General features: G+C 41.5%; 1 protein-coding gene across 1 annotated transcript in view; it reads left to right on the top strand.

The window, feature by feature from the left end:
• Positions 1-20,800, top strand: part of ANTXR2 (ANTXR cell adhesion molecule 2) — a 114,512-nt gene that overhangs the window by 38,767 nt on the left and 54,945 nt on the right. Inside the window, exons 11-12 of the mRNA XM_086463933.1 lie at positions 16,865-16,943; positions 20,510-20,605. Coding sequence (XP_086320059.1) covers positions 16,865-16,943; positions 20,510-20,605 — 175 coding nt within the window. The remainder of the gene's footprint in view (positions 1-16,864; positions 16,944-20,509; positions 20,606-20,800) is intronic.

Raw genomic sequence — 20,800 nt, 5'->3', positions numbered from 1 at the left:
TCTTGTTGGCTGATGAATTTGCAGTTTTTGTGTGCAGAGCAATAGAAACCCCCGTGGAACAGATAAAACGCCAAAGTACCCAGGATGTTGGGTTGGTAAACCCCTGGTCTCCTGGACTTAGACCGTCATGTATTTCTACTTTTTTCCCAGCTTCTGGCCACATTTAGTTAGGAGCCTCCAAAATGCCAGCTGTAGATTTAACCAAGCATTCTTTTCAAAGCCTATTTTTTCACAGTACCGTGCAGCAGATGGATGTGGTATCCTTAGGTTATGTTACAACATGACTGTGCCATTCAAAATACCTTCTTGTTGTGCCACTTTGTAAGTGCAAAATTACCTAGTCAGCTTACAAAACCAGCTTATTTTAAAAACCCCTGATTAGCTTACAGGTGAGAATTACTTGGGTTTTCTAATTGAGCAACTAATGCATTATAAAAAAAATGTTTAAAAGTATTGCAATATTCCAGAAAGGAAAAGTGGCATATGTACTGTGCAGGAAGAAGATAAGGAGACAAACCCATGAGAGATCACTTGTATACTGTGAGGGCAAGTGTAACGTTACAACAAAGCTGGTTTACTAAAAAGGACTTGTATTCTGTTGCATTGACCATTTAAAACTCATTTATTTTTAGGATCTTCCAGAATATCTGAGAAAAATTGGTTCCCCTTTTTAGCTCTGGCTTGAATTTCCTGGCCTGCTACAGCTCAAGGGAATCAAACTGAAACAGAGATTTCTTTGACCTCTGTTAATTTAGGTGTTTCTGTAGTCATTGTTCATTTTGAAAGTAAACAGAGACCTTGTCTTTTTGGAAGACCAGTACAGTAACAACTGATATATTTTTATAAGTCTATGTTCTTGCACAATCTTTGCTTTTGTTCTCTTCGTTTTGCTCTAAATTCTTTGAATATGCATTCAGAAAATACGTCTGTGGGCTTGATTCACAAGCAGATGCCTTCTGTTCCTCTAAGCCAGTGGTAAAACCCCCTCTGCCTTCACTGGAAGGACTATCAGAACAATATACGTTTCTCTTACTTTGTGAACATTTACGAATGCTTCTCTGATGAGTGGATGACAGTAATACAAGTTTAAACTAGCACAAAAATACAATATTTACTGAAATATTTGCAGTGAATGTTTACATGCCTAGTAAACTACCTCAGTTTGTTTGATCTGTAGCTTCTCATTGGAGCAAAAATAATAACAGTAAGAGATTTAGGATTTGCTGGTGCTTACCAAAAAAATCCAATTCATTCTTGCGCAGATACTCATCTAAGCAAAGCAAGAAAGGTTCGGTTTAGGCTAGGCAGCAAATGATTCAAAATGAACCAACAGGCTGGGCAGTTATCTTTGTTCTTAAAATAGTTCAGAGAACTACAGAAGTTTATTTTCCAATGCAGCTGCAGTGCTGCTGGCCAGCTTCCACCTTTATGTGTCCTGCACTTGAATTCATACAGCGTTTGCTCCAAGATTAGCTCATAAAATGAAGTGAGCATTTACACCTTGGTCCAACAATATATGTAAGCTTCTCCTAACTTGAAACACTTGACTCAAGTCTATCTGAGCACATGTACAAAATGTTGGTATGTGTTTGAAAACACCAACAGAAGGGCAAACATTGAGTTAAACGGGGTCACTGCTTTCATTTAAGTATCACATCATGGTTTCCACTTCTCAGGTGAGTGACATTTTGGCACCCTTGCAGTGAACACGGCCCTTGACTCTACCTGTCTGAGGGGTGTCCTAGGACAGAAGTGGGCAGTATCTTTCTCCTCGGGCTTGTAAGCTTAAGGAACAACAAAGCTGAGAAGGATAAAGCCAAACATAAACCCAAGTGCAAGTGAAACCTTGCTCACAGTTACCTTGCATTTATGATCAGATCGCATGCAGAGATGGTACAGGCTGCACTGCTGTTCTTCAATGACCTTATTTGCCCTCTATTCAAATCATGTTGGCTTCAGCTTGTATAGATCCCTTCCTACATCCTGTCCAACATGAACAGCTGGTGACACTTAAAGAGCTAAGATTAAACAGGAATTATTTTTTATGCGGTAGGAAGGAAAATCACTACGCTTGTATTCCCAAATTCTTAGTTGCCTCCAGTTTCAAAGTGGCTGATGTAAGTTTAGCCTGCATTGTGTAGTTTGCTTGAAACAAAGCACACCACAATGCATGAGATATAGACAATCGGATGATCGTTAACAGATTATGTATTACTAGTAGTAAGAGCTCTTGGCAACCACATGAGTTCACAAGTTTAGTGGTAACTTTAAATGTGCTTCCTATCCAGGCATTCCAATAAGGAGTTACTGAGGGAAAAATTAACCTTATTGAGCAAGTCTTAGAAGAGTCTGAATCTAATCTGAGAATAAATAGCTCAGACTCTGTAAGAAAAAGCAATGACTTTTGTCCTAGAAAGAAAACATAGTGGGAAATGATCTCTAGGACTAAGCACATTGCTCTCTGTTTCTGAGCTGCAACTGCTACCTTGAGACATGCTTTTATTTGGCTATTAACCAGACTTCTCGCAGGAGGAGCCTGTGTCATTCAAGTCTTTGTTCTTCCTGTTGACAACAGCTGCTTTGCTTGTTTCCCTCTCATTTGTGAATGGGATGGCAGCTCAGAGGGAATTCAGAAACATGAACAGCATTGTGTGGTTTCTGCGCTGTCACTTCTCAGGTCTTTAGATTTTAATACTTTTTTTGTTTCTGGTTTATCACCGATATCCTTTTGACCCTGTCTTTACAACTTAGATATTGTCCCTTAGCCCTTTAGGATTAAAAGATGAGTGAAGAAAGAAGTAACCATCTCCTTATTTTATGTAGCTCCTTCAGCCTTTAAGTAACCTATTTCAGGAACTAGCTTAACCACCATGCATCCTCTTTAGAATTTCTCAACTTCTCTGCATATGAAAATAAAACTTTTTTTTGGGGTTCTGTTTCACTTCTAGAAAATCAGTTGTTTTTTTTCCAAAGCAGGAAGTTAGTCCTGTAAATGCTTAATAATGCTGTCTGGCTGTTTTAAGTTTGACAGTTTTCCTTACCAGCCCTCTGTCTACTTTTGTTTGAGCTAGTGCTAAAGCAAGCTCCATTTCTTTTTTATACCATTTTTTGTAGCCTGTGATAGCCTCAATGTAGGCAAGAGTTTTCTTATTCTCTGGCCAAAGTTTTGGTAGAACCATCTTAATCTCTGAAGTACAGATTTAGGGCAGAATCAGCTGCTTTGCTTTTTGCTGTGAATCACACACAGGGCTGAGGCCAATGGGAATTAACCACAAGCTTCAAGTTAAACATGGCTGTGAGAGCATCTCTCAGTAGGGGCTTAAGAGAAGCCAAGATTCTGTCTTCTGGAAGAGCTTGTAGCTCTGTGCCATTTGAGAAGTAGACTTGTGAATCCAGTGCATGTCTTCCTATGCGCCTCTGACAAATTAACGTAAAGTCAGTTTAAAGTAAAACAGTACTGTGGGAGTCCGTCTAAAACATATTCATTGCAGTTTACAGGATGCACCGAGAAGTTCCTGCTCACTGCATTAGGGCCCTAGGGGCCTTGAACCTTCTATAGGGCAGCTATGCAGGCAAAAACTAAACCTAGCTGAAAGTCCAGGAATTCACACCCAAGCTGTCACTGGCACTCTTGTCCTCCCTTTCTGCCTCCCTGGGATACAATCTCTCAATACAAAGAGGAAGCATGTGCTTCATATGTAATTGTAGGTGCTTTGAGTGAAAGATGTTTCCATGACAGTGGAACAGTGGTACTTTGAGACTTGCTTTCCAGTTTCTAAGTGTCATTTTTGTTAATACCAGCACCAGATTTAAGAGGAAGAGCATGGACACATGAAAGCAAATAGACACAATGAAGATGAATGGATTGTGGGCTCCATCCTGCAAATTACCTCATTTGGTTTCTAGACAGCTGCTCTCATTTGAGAGCAGCTGAAAGGTGTTCTACAAAATGGTTGTCATGGCAGGCTTCTGACAAAGGATTCTGACTATTCCTCTCCTGCCTCAACTAGCCCAAAGACAGAGCATATTATGCCTTTACTCCATCCACTGCTTCTCATGACATGAGTCTGGGAGCCAGAAACTTACTTTTGAATTTCATCTCATGGGGAACAAGAGCATGTTATATTGTGCAGCAGTGTTTGAGTTCACTATGCAGGTGGAACGCCATGCAAGCGCTTGCATCTTCAGGGATACGTACAATATATGCAGAAGCAGTGGAGCCATCGTTTTTCCAGTTTGACTTGACTATACTAAGAAAAAACTTTTTCCGCTGTTAATTCCCTTTTCTTCTCCAACTCCTGCAGGTCCTTAAACAAGCCTCCCTGCTTCCTCACTTGTGCTAGTATACTTGCAGTCTTGAGACATATTGTTAAGGCAATTCCCTGGAGCATTGCATACAGCAATCAGATTCATAAATCTGTTCTTTACTGCAGCTCCTTCATGGGATCTTTCCCTCCTTTTCCTGTGGTTGATACCAGCTCTAAAGAAGTAAAAACAGTGTGTTGAGTAAGTGATGCTTTGTAAGGTGACTGATGTTTACTATGTTTGCCTAATTAACTTCTGGCTAATAATTCTAGCACATTAAGTAGCTAGTTAGTACATGTTTCGAATAAACACATCTGGTCCTGCAATGAGTGAAGGTTCTGCCTGCGTGTTGGTGACAGATGTGATGGTAGTTTCCCCAGTGCTCTCTTTTAAATAATTAACAGAACACTGGTGAAGTAGCCTTAGACAGACAGCCTCAAAGCCAGCTGCATAGTCTCAGAGCTGTGTCTGTGGACATGTGCCTCATCTCTTTAGTCTGCTGCAGCTATTACATGCCCTCCTCTTTGGTATTTCAAAAGCTGCGAGTAGCTCTAAGAAACACCCTTCTAAATAACTTTGGACTCTTGGCTTCTGGTCTGAAAGGCAGAAGGAGAAGGAGGAATAATACGTCAGGCCACCCAAGGGGCAAATAGTTTTGAATTCACAAGCCTTGCAGATTGATCTCTCTTACCACACAAAGGGCGTTGGAAAGAGTCCCGCCCTGCTGTTTCATTACTTGGAGTTGCTGGGCTAGGTTTGGAAACAACCTTCTTTTGAAGGAAATGTCATGTTGTGGTAACCTGCTTCTTTGTGTGGTCAATAGCTTCCTAGGCTGGAACAGCTGGTAGTTCTTATCAATCTCCAAACTGAGAAAAGCTAAGATTAGTTACATGCAGACGAGAACTTTCCTTCCAATTCAGCTGTCATTTTGTTTTTCAGATTTTTGGCTTTTTGTGGTGGGGCTGTTTAAAGTTGTTGGGTTTTTTTTTCTAGAAGGAGGGAGGAATGATGTCAATAAATTAAATAAACTATTTTTTGCAAGAGGATAATTTGCACAAAAATTAATTCTTAAAAATGAGACTTGAGTTCTTGCTTACCAAAGGGCAAGGTAAGATTTATTCTTGCTTCTGAGGGTGACTGAACCCCAGTCATTCTGTGTCTATACCATAATGGTTAACACGCAGCTGTCATTAGTTCTAGTGATACAGGCTCAGGCTGTGACCTTTGTTTTGTAAGGCATCAACAATAGCACAGCTGCCCCTGCATAGCTGAGATCTCAAACCTGCAATTTGGCAAGAGGAACAGAACAAATTGGATAAATATACATAAACACATTGTGAAGGAAGGGAAAACAGAACAGAATGAACCAGAGCATCATCCTACAACTTGTTTGATAGAGATGATTTAAGTAGGCATATGGTATAGTTAAATGTGCTTTCAAAAACATTGGCCCAATTCTTCAAGCAAATATGAAGTAAATATCTAAATAGAAAGAGAGATGATACAGTATCATTAGTTCTCTCAAAGGAGGCATATGAATGCCTTTGGAAGTGCGTGTGAGTGGAGGCTGGGCGTGAACAATAAGCAGATTTACATTCCCACACAAAAAGTGTCATTAACTTATTGTTAAGATTACACAGTTATACTTCCTTCTAACGCTACAAGCATTAGAAAAGCAAGCAGGCAATAGGCTAATATATAGACCTAACCCAGCACTGATTTTCACATCTCAGTAGCTCAGTGTTGGCATAACAGCCACCGTAATACCTCTCACACACGCAGCTTCCATCCAACAGTCACACTGCCTACGGTGCGCATATTTAAGAACTGAAAATCGCTGCTGTGCTCATCCTACGTTGCGACCTTTCAATGCGGCGCTATTTAGTAACTCAGTAACAATTATATGTTAAAATTAGCCTTTATCTTTCTGCATTCCTTTTACCAGATGGAAAAAAAAACCAAAACCAAACCGAAGTAGATAAGCTAAAAAATTCTGAATGTGTTATTACAAAGGAAATCTAAGCATACATTTAAATGATGCTCTTCACAAGTCACACCAGGTGTATCTCCCACATAAGCTGCATGCAAATACTCAAATACAGAAACCCACTTGACCTCCAGCACATGTAGATCAACGTATGAGATGACCTGTTTATTCAGACAAGCCCATAACTTCATCAAGTACATCAGTTTGAGTAGAATGTTTGTTTGTCTGCCTTCAGGAGTATTGTGAAAAGTGGTGTGTAACTTAATTGAGTTTTCTTGTGACACAGAAGTGAATAGCTGAAAACCAGATGAAGGAGATAATTGCTGTTGTTTGCTATAACTATGGCTAGAATTACTATTACTTTTATTTTGTCACTTTTTCCTTCTTGGCCGAGAAAGGTAAAATTTTAGGAAACACCTTGGAAGCGCAGAGAAGTGCCTAAGAAGGGAAGTTGTATGCAAGCTGCAGATTTGACTTGTCTATCTTTCGGTCATTTAAGAAGGTATTAGTATTTCATGGGGTGTGTTGAGCATTTTATATTCTCTTTCCAACTAACAAGTTACATTTACCTTCTTTTCATGGTATTATTAACTAAATAGCCTTATCACAACTTTTGAACAACTAAAACAAGAGATTAATTTGGCCGCAGAACTAAATTACTTGTTAATGCAAGGGGCAGTGCATGTGATAAGTACTTATCCACTTGGGAGTTAGACAGCTTGTTTAAACATTCAGGTGTGGTTTTAAGGACATATTTTCAAAGTCTCATCCTCAGTCTATAAACTACATCACAATTATATATTGCTTGAAGAGCACCTTGTCCAGAGGAAAGGGTAGCAAATAAAATTAGGATTCAATAGGATTCCTCTGTTAAGAGGTAGCTTGTTGGCTAAGATGCTTCGCATTCTAGGAAATACCAGTCACGACTACAAAAAGGCAAAAGCACAGTAGACCCACATGACTAGTCACCTCTCTGTAATCGGTTGTACAGCTGTACCTTAGGGCCAACTCGCTGAAGGAGGGCAGGCAGTCCGCTGTTGCAAAAGGAGGCAGCAGCCATCAGGACAAACACAGAGTTTCCTCTGCCTTGTGAGCCTTCCTAAAGCCCTTCTGTTTTCCCTGCTCAGAGGAGGTGAGCAGTTCTCCAGCACAGGGGATACAACCAGAGCCAACACTGCCACCCCCCCCCAAAAACCAAAAAAACCCCAAAGAAACAAAAAAAAGGAAGCAGGTTATGCTTTCCTCCTTTTCACTTCCTGCTGCCTTTGCCAGCCCTGGGAGTTCCTTGTGCTCACAGATGGGTAGGATGCCTGCTCCAAATCAGATTGTTTTCACCTGTTGTTCTCATTCCAGAGCCTCTGTGCCCAGGTGACTGGAATAATTCTCCATCCTGGATGTACTCGAGGCTAGTTAGGCCCATCCATTTGATACTAATGTTACCCTTCAATGTGAACAGATCTTCTTCCCCAGTAGCACTAAGTAAAGAAAGTTGCCATGGATCAGATCCTCTTCCACCCAGACTAATTACTTTCTTTGCAAAGTCACTGAGACTGAGCATTTATTTTCAGCATCGGCACTTAAGCTTTCCTTTTTTCCTATGCAAGCATTTTGTTCCAACAAAAATAATAATTAAAAAAAAGGGTATGGTTACCAGTCACTGGTTACTGACATGGTACGATCTCCCCCCTCCAAAACAGCTAGCAGAATAAACTGAGCTAGAGGGAAGCCAGAAATATGGCTGGGTTAGGCTTAATGTTCGTTATCAATATTAACTTCTGAAAATATTTTAGAAATACATTTAGTTTGACACAATTAGATTATAATGGGAACTATTCACAGATGGAAACATCCTCAATGAATTGTATAGGCTAACAGGCTCCTAAGACATATGGATCTGATGTTAAGATCAGTAGTAATTTCTAATGCAGTCCTTCACATTCCTCAATAGGGCACATGGTGTTCCCAGAGCATTAAGAAAGAGTGCGTGAGCAGAACTAAGTGCTTAATATTATGCAGTGGACATAGTATCCTGAGCTGAATTAATAGACTAATTTAACATAATAATGACATTTCATACCCTGTTACTGCAGGTTCCCATGATTCCATGAGATCAGAGCTAATTCATTGCTGGCTTCCAGGTCGTTCAAATTCACTAGCACTTCCCAGCAGTGAAACACTTACGGATCTCTGCATTTCCCTCCGTTTCCTGTGGAAAGCCAAACCCAAATAGACAGTATATAGACCACTGCTGAGAAAGCTAGATAGTTCTGGGGTAACAAGAGGGGATCCTAAGGGAACTACAATTTGAATTTATGCCAGTGCTAAGCTACACCAAGGCAGGGGTGTGGAGGGAGAGAGTTTGTACTAATTCGTTAGCAAAACCACATAATGATTTCCATAGAGTACAGGTCTTGCTATTCGTGGGAAAATAATTAAATATTCCTTTTTTATGCCTGCGTGGTTGGTGGGAGGAAAACAACTCCGCTCATTTATTGTAACTGCAGATTATGAAATGTCCCCAGTACAAGTCCCATCGGCTTGAGTGAACTGTTTCCTGTGCTTCCCACCATAGATGACCCTCGTCCCAGTGGAACTGCACTGAACAACTGCAGGCAATGTTTGTAACCGTGCTCCAAGGGAACTTGCCCGTGTCCTTACACAGCTGGCACTTTTGATCTAGGAACAGCAACAAAACTGGAAGCATGGGCTTGAAATACCTTCCTCTGTGGCTTTGTGTTGCCTCCTGTTGCTGCAGGGGTGTGTCCCTAGATGCAGAGTCAGATTTTTGGTCTTGGAGCGTTTGTTAACTGAGAGCAGGAGAAAGGATCCTCTGTGCTTTGTCGGTGAGAATGTGTGGCCAACGATTTCAAACTCAAGTTGGTCAAATGAAACCCCTGTGTCCCTGCAGCGAAATTGGTGCTGACCCCACTGAGACACCATCGCAAATCACTCAGAGTCCTACGGCTGTCTCCTCTATGTTATAGCTGAGCATGAGTTGTCTGCCTGTGTGTGCCACTACCCTGCTTTCCAGCCTTCACCTGGCACTAAAATTTTCACTTGGCATCCTGAGGTGAGGTCAGTGTTGTTCGGCAACAGGTTAAAAACCTGAACATGCCAGTGTCAGTCAAGTGTGTTCCAGTTTCCCCATCCTTCAGGTGACTGTCAAAATGAAGTGTGGTCCCAGTGGCACCCCTTCGTGCTGCCAGACTGTTGTGGAGGTGATGGTAAATTACATGGGGGTAAAGTGAGAGGCATGCAGAAAATTGTGTTTAAATCTGTAGTTCCACCAAACTGTTCTCCCACCACTGTTACTGATTTTCGAGGGTGCGATTGCTGTACACTTATATATATGTATGCAAATGCACACACAGATGCGTATGTATGTATAGATGTATTTAGAACACACACACACACACACACACACACACACACTCACTACTGGCTTACCAATATAAGTGTGTATTAAAGCTATGTATGAATTGATGGAGGTAGGTTTTTTACAAGGGATAGCGCCCTTTTTGAATACATAGATCTATTTTTTTCCTTCCTGCTATGTACAGCATTTTAGCTATTTTAATGCTGGCACTTGATTCTAAAATACCTTTGTCACCATAATTTTAGTAACTTTTTGAGCATTTGCCAGTTTAATTTTCAGTGCGTGAAAACTGGAGGCAAATTATTTATTACTTGCAGCAAATGTCTTTCACAATTTTATTTAATTTTTTCATCTTTTTTAATGGGTCATAAAATGGCAGTCTTTTATTGGATACTCATAAAGTAAGGAGCAAATGAATACTTTGCAAATAGGTTACTGTGGATTGAAATGTCAGCTGTATTTCACATGGTATGAAATTCTTTAGACCAGAGCTGTAGTGACATATGGCAGTGGGACACGTTGCACTTCTGTAACAATAAAACAGCAGTGGACATAAAGGAAAGAAAGAATTGCAATCGTTGGGTCTTCTCAGGTTACATTTTTTTGTAAATTACTTGTTAGAATGGCCAGTGGGCTGCGACTGATGCAGTTTAAAGTTGCAAGAATCTTGTGGTTAACTTTGGTTGTACAAGAACATTTGTTAAAAGCCCTTTTCAGACTAAGTTTTCCAGGATTGATTCGCATTCAAGAAGTGATACTTCACAGACAAAATATAGGAGAATCCCTTCCACATTGAGCAAGGGCTATGAACCGTAAATAAAACCCACACTTTTTCCTGTTACAGTGAAATGGCTTTAAAAGGATGGACTGAAAAATTGTATGTTAGACTGTGGTACATAAAAAGGAATAGTTTGTGAGTATCTGCACAGCATGTTAATTGCACATGCTTATTAGATCAAGTTTGCCATCTCTTTGATTACACTTTACTCAAGTTCTGTGTCAGAAGTGATCAGAAGATAGGAATGAGCTACATGCCTGACAAAGATGCTGGGTTTGGCACTGCTGCAAAAGTTTCTGAGGAACAGTGTGAGGGGCCATGCTGGCCTTTCCCTGGAGACTTGTTCCCACAGCTGTGTTATTCAAGCTAGACGCAGAGAAGCTGATCGGCTCCTTGTGTTCGAGGGTATAACAGCAGGAAGGCCTGGGTATTTGCGCACAGCGTGAGCGGGCCTCCGCTGTTAGAACCTCTGACTGTTACCCTGGGGTCTGCTTCCCCTTCCTGTGTGCACAGATGTAAAATCCACACTGTGACCCACACAGAAGGTGTCACATGGCAGAGGTGAGGTTTTAGCGGGGCATTGGAGGGTGTCTTCCTGGGTTGCTACAGCAACAATAACATTTACGCTTCCTGAGTCTTTGTGGGTTTTATTTGGGGTTGCCCTGAGGAGATGTGCTGTTCTGCAGCAGCTTTCAAGACCTCAGCACTTGGTTTTGTTCTGTGCTGGTACAAACCTAGTGTCAATCTAACCTTTCCTTGCAAAAATAGGGTTGTGTCAGAAAGTCTGTTTTACTTCAGGGACAGTCTGCCCTCAACCTGCATAGCTGTGCTGTTCGGGTGTGAACAGACTCGCAGTGAATCGAGCACAGTGAGGGTCCAAACACAGGCCTCACATGCCAGCACAGTATTTCTTTCAGTGCCAGGGTGGGACACTGACACCTTCTCTTCTCTTGTCTCGCACTCTTGATGTACCTCGGCAGAAGATGAGGCAATTTTCCTTGAGTCTTTGGAAAGCAATTAAGATAATACAAGTGTAGCCATGTAATCACATAAAAAATTGCTGGGAGCTCTGGCCGTACAGACTTATAAAACCAGGCATTTAGTGCCTGTGGAGACATTTTTTGAGGCAATGCTGAGCACCTCCACCAGGGAGACTGAAGGTATGGTCTTATGACCGGCTGACCAAAAGCCTGGCATGAAAAATCACTTCAGCCTCATAACCCTTAAAATTGTATTCCTCCAGTTTACAGAAAAAAGTATCAGCAGAGGCCCAAGGATTTAGGAATGTTATCTGGTGACAGAGGCTGGTTCAGCTCTTAGCTGATTTGAGCTTTACTAAGGAACCCGACACTCACAAAATACTGATAATCACCAGTGGGAAAGGTGCCCAAAAAATAGAATCACTGCTGAATGTCAGTTTTATTTTGAAAATATTTGGAGTTTATGCAGAGTGCTGAGCTGAAAGCCTCACACATGGGTTCAGTTACTAGTAAACACTAGATGTATTTCTGTGTATGTCTTTCTTTTGGATGTTTGCGAATGAGTGAGTAGAAGGAATAGGGCACCTGGTGTTTGGAGCTCCAAATTTGAAGGCATAGTGTTTATATGAATCAGGAGTACACATAGCCCATCAAACAGGTGTATGCTAAAGAAATGAAAAAACCTGTTTCTTATACCCTACAGACACGACAATTTCAGGAAAGAAATGACTTTGTATGTTGACAGGTTCATCCTTTTGAAGATGAGATAATTATCTGTATGAGTTCACTCTGTGGCTTCTAGAACTGAGCGAGTATGATCAGCTCCTATGAAGATCTCAAGTGGCTCATCCCTGCAGCAGTGTATCAGAATGGAAGCTGATAGGGAAACTGGTTGTTCCTACTGCATTGTATCTGCTCTGATAGCTGATGTGTTCAGTGAGCCTGTTGCTTGGGATATCTGTCAGACTGTCTGACAGCTAAAGGTTGGGGGAATGCAGAGCTTGACAGTAGCGAGGTGGCACGTGGCATCAGGGACTCGAAACCATCTCCTGCCGCAGTCCGTGGGGGTCATTCAGCTGTGGACCCAGTTCTTACTTCGACACACATGTTGCTGGTGGCCTTCTCGGGGGCTGTCTGTATTGCCAGAATGGTGTACGGAGGCGTGGCTGTGAGTGATAGTCGGATCTGTAGACCTCGCTGGTGGCAGAGTTCAGTCCCAGAGGGTGACAGGATCTTGCTCAGTGGCGCCTCCTAAAAAATATGGGCGAACCCCTTGTTGTAGTGGCTGTCAGTAATAAATGGCCTTCAGTAACTGGCCTGAGCAGACTTTGCGGTACGTTTCTGTTCAGTTAATGGCAAATTTCTTCCTGAGCATTTTGGCTGGCCTGAGATTTCTGTGCTGCTTTTGAGGATCTGTTTCCACCAGCTCATGTGCTCTAATAGGAATTGTTTTGTCATTTGCCTGGTGTCTGAGTGTGGCTGCATTCTGAAGCCAAGAAAAGGAGCTTAAAGTTACGGAGTTGTGTCTCAGTGACTCTGCTTACTCAGCACACCACCCCTCTGGGACTCGGGCAAGTCGTGTAAGAGAAGAGATTATAAACATCCCTACTCGCTGTTTTTCTCCTAAACCCCAGGTAAAATATTAGGTAAATGAATGGAGCTGGAGGGCAGCTCTCAGGCCTGTACAGCACATCAGCTGGGCTAACGTTGTTTGGTGGGGCTGGAACGTAAAACTGCCTTTTCTAGTAGAAGACAGTAGCGGTAACGTTACCACTTCTCAGTCCACCAGGGAATCCCTGTTTGAGTGGGGCCTGTCAGGGGACATCATCAACAGAGGCCAGCTCTGTGTTGCACAGTCAAGTACAAACATGGGCACTCGTCCACTTAGAAATCTCAGCTATTATACAATTTTTTCATACCACCTAGTGAGTTCAAGGAAATGTCAAGATCCCCAAGATACCTGGGCAACAATCCTTTTCTTTAGTATCGGTCAAGATGTTCTTCCGGAGCGTGCTTAATTTGCTAGCAAAGACCATCTGAAAAAATAGGTTCATTTCTTAATAGCCAATTTAGACAAACCTTGCATGTTTTAGCCAAGACTTCAGCTCGCAGTGGCAAATAGCCCAGGTGTGGTTGCTACAGAACATGGCTAGAAAAAGACTAATACAGATGTTCCGTATGAAGGCAAGAGCAAACTGTCCCTATAAATTTAAGAAAATAATATGTATCGCAGCAGGATTATGTAGTTTGCTGCATGACACAGGGAATGTACAAGAAAAAAGGGTGACTTTTGCTTCAAGCTTTAGAGCATAAGACAGACATGGAGTGAGAAGTTTAACAGGATCGACTGTTAGGTCTTGAAAGCTGGATTTTTCTAGGGAAGCCAGCAAAGCCCAGCACCTAAGTCATAGGTCCAGGAATTCCTAAGATAACTCTGTCTCTCACACACTGAAACATTTAGTGTTAAATGCAGTATTTTAGTGAGTTAGAATATCCACCTCCAGGATAAGCCACAATGTGTACCTCGATTTTTGCTGACAAACCTGTCAGTTTGTGGGGGCAGCCCGGAGGTGTAAGTGTAGGAAGTGTTGCTGCAAAAGAAGTAATTTGCTTCCTAAAGATCCAGGGGATATGTGGAAGCCTACTTTTGTGAAGATCTGTATGAAATAATTTAAATTAGCATTTTAGTGGACTTTGCAGTTTTTTGTGTAGGCTTTCTTATACAGGAGAATAAAATTAAACACAAGTAGCAGTTAGAGGTATTGCTAGCGTAGTGAGAACATGCCTCAACAGTACTTCTCTTCTGAAGTTTCAGGCATGTTTTGTTTCCTAGTTGCTCAGCTGAAAAACACGTGACATTTTAGATAGTGCCTGCCAGTGCTGGCAATGGTAGTCAGCCGCTGATGCACCTTCCTTGTCAACCACGAAGGTTTGGGATCGGTAGTAGCACGTCGCGCAAATGAACAAACTGCCGGAGGATAAAAACATTGTGAAATGGTGCTAGAAAATATTTCTGACAAGAACGCACATGGGTCAGGAGGAAGGATGATATTGCCAGGCAGCAAAGGCAATTGATTGGATAGCAGAAAAAAAAAAAAAGGAAATCGAGGACTCGCATTCACTTTTTTTTAAAAGAATGAAATAGGGAAAAAGCGAGCATCTGAAAGCTTTTTGGAAATCCGACTGTGGTAGCTGGCAGCAGCTGTAGTGAGACACTACTGGCCAAATCCAGCAGTTCTTCACTAGTGCATAGGCAGAATTATTTTTGATCTCAGTGGGAGGTTTGCCCAACGAGAAACTACAGAAATGGTTCCAACCAAGGATAAAAGAGCTGAGCGAAACCTACTATTTAGACACAGTTAAAATATGATCAGAAATAAAGTCAGTGCAGGCGGTATGTAAGGATCTAGGTTCTTAAAGAACATGATACGTTCATTTAAAAATCAAAATTACTTGGTGTACTACATTTGGATTTAGAGCAGTTGGAAAGGTTCTTACTGTGCTAGGCTAGCAGGCTTTGAACCAAACAATATAATCCCAGTTACGGCATCAGCCAGCGGGAAGGCACCCACCATTACTTTGGAAAGTTCAGGAAAAGTAGGAAGGCGGAATAGATTTTATGTTCAGGAAAGATGACTCCGGTGAATACCCTTTCTTGGGTGTAACCAAGAGTAAAACTTGGTGTGGAGCCTGTGGCATGTTTCTCCAAGTCGTGCTTTAAAAAGACAAGGCTAATGGAGGAAAACGAAACATTTTAAGAGATTAATCCTCCCTCTTGGAATTTGTGCTTAACCTAAGTTACCATCCAAAAATACTTCTGTGTGCTGTGGATTCCTCAGTATTTATGGGCTGAATTCAGTCATTTCCTTCCAACTTGAGGTATTCTATGATTCTGTGATGCAGCAACACCTGTACAGGCATAGTTAATGCAGTGGTGTGACCAGGGTGCAAAAGGATGCGACCTCAGGACACCAGAAAAAGTCACGTTGATGTAACCAGGCGATAGGTTAGTGACCTGGACAGCAAAGCACTTAGTGTGCTGTGTCCATGATGCACAAATCTTGAAAAGGTGTAAGAGTTTGAACACACAAATTTCTTCAGGGACGCGTCACAATTTGGGCTGTGTTTCAGCAGCACAGCCTGTACCTAAGTCCTTCTCTGATCAGGAGAAGGCACAGCATGAAATCCTCTTGCACTGCAGTCAGACTCAAGCAGAATTGTCATGCTGAAATTTCTCACAGCATTTCTCATTAAAGTGGCAAAGCAAAACATTGAAAACGAAAAAAAAAAGTAATAAAAAGCATCACATAAAAAAATTCATCACCAACAAGAGTTTTGGTATAGTTTGCTTTATTTAGTGCATTGGAAGGGAACTGAATTAATTTTTTATTTTCATCTGTTCTGATTCATTTATTCCAGTAATAATTAGAAGTAAATTAGAGTTATTCTTTCTGTTAGATCAATTATTCATAACACAGATCATTTAAAAATGAGTTTAGTGGAAGCAACTTACTTCATTTTTACTAAAACTGAAAAAGAAATTAGCCAAATTAGTTAACATAGCTTTGAACTCCATATTGACTAAAGCATTTGTGCCAGAATAAAAATTCATGACATCTAAGAACGGTATAAATGATTAATCATTTTAGTTCATGGATATCTATATTTTTATTTAATTGCATCTATGCATAATATAAACTGTCTGAATCTTGGGAATCCAAGCCAGAGAAGCTGAAGAGTCTTCTTATGTTTAACATTCACCATGTGTTGTTTTCTTCTAGGGTTAATTTGTAAAATGTAAACCACATACTATTTGTATGCAGTGTTTATGTACTATTTATAGAAAGTCTTGACCATTTATAATTATCCGACATTTTTATCCATAATGTCTGCCTATGACTAAAGAGATGTTCATGGAACAGATGAAACAATGTTTTTACAGCTGAACTTCAATTTATTTGATGTAAAACTTTTTGGAGTATTTTATACTATGTGGAATAGAGAAGGGATATTCTCTACTCGGCTCTCTATTGAGAAGACTAAAATTATTTCCAAATCGCCATCAACACAGTGCCTGCAGGAGACTGTACTGTCCACTTTAAGCAGCATAAACTGAGGGAAAGAAAGCTTGGTCTGAAATGCCCAAAGACTGGTTTCAAAAGCCACAGGGTCCCACCCTGTAGCAGCTAAGTATCTCAATCACTTGAAAGTCAACAGAGGTTTCCAGAACTGGTAACACAAAGCCATCACGTTAGTGTTGTGATGTCTGTGAAGTCACTTCTAACGTCTAGTGCAGCTCAGGGGCCCCGACTCCCGTTTTCCTCTCTTGAGCATTTTCTCTGTTGCACAGTGTGTACATACAAGTGCCTCTGTAGCATGTATGCGCTTTCATTGACTGTTTCATGGCTGCTGATGTTTTTTCTTCTTTTTCTTTCCAGAACTCTGGAAGTTTTGGTGAGCTTAAATGAAGGGCAGTCTTTCATGTCCAGCTCATTAACAATCACCGCTTCAGAATGTGTAAGTAAATGGCTGACATCACTCGATGTAAAATCCTGAAATCCAGTTTCTCTTGTAGTTTTAGCGTTGCATGACCTCTCAGTGCAGAGAACCTCACCGTCCCGTTAGGTGTACAGAATGCACAAATCCACCTAACTGAAAAATACACCTGTGCAGTGCAGACATCTACAGAACATACATAATTTAATGATACATGACTTCTTGATATGTAGGTGCATACACACATACATACCTATATGTCCTAAGTTGCTTTCTCTGTATTTTGAGACACGCTTAGAATCTGTTTTAGACCACCACTACACACAACAAGAGTTTTTATCAGCCATTTTGAATTCCCTGATGAAGTGTGTGTCGGGGGTTACAGACGAGGGTTTTTTTGCAGTAACAATTTCCCTAATGCTTCCCATTTAAGCTTTATTATAGGAAGATTTTTTTTGCAGGATTCCACGTAAGTGAAGTATTGCCGTATGTATCATTTGAGACTTCCTAATAACACACGAAAGCCATCTCTTACATGGCAGGCTTGCAGATCGACCTTTGCTTTCTGACATAGGCTCTGTTAGAAGGGTTTCTCCTTACATTGCTGCTGCATCTGTTCGGCTACCTGCTTCAGTGGCTACCCCAGCCAGCTCTGCCTTGAGATCCAAGCAGAGTCTGTGTGTTCCTTGTCTGTGTGGGGCATAGATTCTTCTATAGCTTGTGAATTGTATTTTGCTAAATATATTACAGCAAATTACTTCAGCACAGTGTGCAGCTGTGGCTGTCAAAATACTGGGAAGCTTCCATGCCATCAGAGACTTGCTGGCTCTAAATATAATCGTGCCTTGAGAGCCAGCTGTGACACAGTCACCTGGGGTCCCATTCCAGCACAGTTCCACTGAGTAGGATCGGTGGGAGCAGGCGGAAGCTGAGCAGGCAGAACCTCAGGCCTTCAGGCTGGGTGTGGAGGGTGGTTCTAATGCTACAGGAGGATGCTAACGCTGCGTAACTTTAGACACTGAACTTTGGTGCCTGAATAAGGAATAACGAAAGGGCCTGAATAACTCTGTTAATTAGGGGAGATGGTCTTTGTCAAAGCACAGGCTGGAGTACCTAAGGTAAGCCTGGGGTTAAGGTAGTGTGAACATCCTGCTATGTTTTTATCATAGGCTTACAGAAAAAGAGTTAAAATCAGCTTCTCAGATAAACCACATCCTTACGCAGTCAGTGACTTTTCTAAGTTAATATATAAAATTCCTAACCTTGCATTTCTGTTCTCCGTTAGTTTCTTCTGTATTATTACCCAGGCAGGACACAAAATTTTTGCAGTTAGACACAAGACCAGTGTGTAGGGATGGAGGTTTTGAAAGAGTGCTGTGCATGTATACTGTGTTGCTTTACATTTGTCTCATGTAAAGTGTGACTTTAGCACAGCATCCCTCTCAGGTATAGAGGCATACAGAACAGTACCTTCTGCTCCTCAGCATGTATTTTTCCAACGGTATTTTTATTGCTTGCAGGTAATTAACCTAAAAGAGAAAAAAATGACATTTTTCTTTTGTTCATTTAAAAACTAAATACTTGGGTAGCTGTAGAAATTACGAGTCATCTCAGTTGAGCCCTTCAGTTTCAGGAAGAAAGCCTGAATGGACTGAGAGCTGAGCTCTGTTTAAAGGCCTCATTATCACTGGGAAGCATTTCAGTCTTACACCCAGGCACGCTGAAGCAGCCTCTCAGCATGATAACATAAGGACAGTACAGTCGCAGGAGGATGCTGGTGACCAAGAGCAGACTGCTTTTCTTTTTATCTTAGTCCTTTCAGAGAAAGCATGTGAAATCTGTCCCCATGCCCCCTTACAGATTGCTAAGATTGCGCAGATAGGTAAAAAGAAAGCATTGATGCAGAGCAGATCATACCATGGTGCTGGGTACGGCTGTCCTCCCTCTGCTGTTCTCTAGCAGTGCTTCTCTGTGGTCAGAAGTTTTCTCTAACAGGAAACAGAATGAGTACAGTTGTGCATTGACAGCAAAAACTGTTGTACTTCTGATCATCCTTTTTTTTTCATCTTTTTTTTTTTTTTTTTTTCCTTTTATACATGTTGCAGCAAAGACGGCTCCATACAAGGAGAACTGCTGTTTCCATAGTAGCAGATGGGCAACTGCAAGAAATGGGTCACTGCTAGAATTGTTCCACTAATTCTGATAGCTGAGCAGCTGATGGCTAGTTGGTAGATGAGAGTTACAAGTTACAGCCTCCCCTAGCAAATGCACATTGCTGCAGTGAAAACAAACAAAAAATATGTTGCATCTAGGCACTGAGGCATGCACCTTACCTGCTTCTCGTAAATGTGTGTGCCTGACTGCACCTCCATGTGGTATACCACTTGGAATAAAGCTCTGTTTCTCCTTCCCTTTGCAATGGTGTATATCCAATACAACTTCTCTCACTTAGAATTACTCATGCTGTGCTCCAGCCCTAGTGATTCCTTGGGTGTCCCTCCTTTCCTTTTTCCCCAGCTGAAGTCTGAATAACTTCCATTGTCATAAGATCACTGTTGCATTTTTCTCAGTATTGTTCTAAATCAGCACAGCAGCACAGAACACCCAAGTGTAAGAATAAAAACACCTACAAGATATGGGTTTGAGGTGGTGGGAGATGGGCTGCTCATTTCTTCATTAAAAGCAAGATTGCTGGAAGCAGTAACACTCAAATTCCTGGAACTTCTTAGGATAGTGGCTTCAGGTTCAAATAGCACTACAGGGATTTAGTGTGCTATACTCTGTACAGTGTGAGTGCCCCAGACATATGGGCGATAAGCATAAAAGCCTTAAATATGTATTATTAGTAGAGACTCCTTAAAATTCCACCCACCCACCAATCCATACAGACCTGTGTCCTCATGGGAGCAGAAGGACACCCCTCATCCACAGACTTAGAAGGAGGCGTTCCCTGTTTGTGTCTAACAGCTCGTTTCTTAGCAATGTACCCTTTTTTTTCTTCAAGTTTGGCCTCATTCTTACCGCAAGGATATCAGTTTTACATCAAAATGAATCCACTGACTAAGCAGAAATAATCCTGGCTGGGCCTGTTACCCCTGACTGAATTGACTTAATTTGAACTTAGATTTACAGGTAGGCAGAAAAAAGCAGTTTTCAAAGTTTTGTCATTTTCAATGTAATATATGCATCAGTACTGCTGTGTTCAGCACACTGTGTTCAGACCCTTAGAATACCTGAGACTTGCAGGCCCCAGCCTGTGTAGGGAATGAGAAGCACGAAGAGCATCTTGCCATACCTCCTCCCTCTTCTTAGTGTTGATACACCATTCACTGTGATAGGCAGCTGCTGTTGAAACATCCCAGCTTACCTTCTATGTAACTTGTGGAACTGAGGAGACTTAGAACTTGTGCCAAATACGAATTTGATCCTTTATGAGGAATTTCTCCATTCGCAAGCATAGGATCCAATGAGTGGGAACAATTCATTTGGGCTTTCTGTCAGTCAGTAGGAAGCTGTTTTGGGGCCAGTGGGAAAACCAGGCAGCAGTTACTTGCAACATCCACTGACACTTTCTTCTTTCTTTGCAGTCTAGTGGAGTAGCGGCGCTTATTGCTGTTCTTGTTCTGTTACTGTTAGTAGCACTCGGTCTGCTCTGGTGGTTCTGGCCTCTCTGCTGCAAAGTGGTAAGTAAAGACTATTAGAAAAAGTCACTGGATGTGTGACTCATGATTGTAACTCATACCAGGTTTGGAAACATAGATACCAGAGGAGATAGGTTAAGTAACAGGAGAGCTACGTGTGACGTAAGCCATCTGTTGAGGGAGTTTTCTTTCATTAGTGACAGGCAATAAATGGCAGAAGAGACCAGCTTCAACACC

The sequence above is a fragment of the Leptosomus discolor genome, chromosome 4, assembly GCF_034619465.1.
Source record: "Leptosomus discolor isolate bLepDis1 chromosome 4, bLepDis1.hap2, whole genome shotgun sequence".
Classification (NCBI taxonomy): Eukaryota; Metazoa; Chordata; class Aves; order Leptosomiformes; family Leptosomidae; genus Leptosomus; species Leptosomus discolor.
The sequence above is the reverse complement of the archived record's forward strand: the minus strand, read 5'-3'. Positions and strand labels throughout refer to the sequence as shown.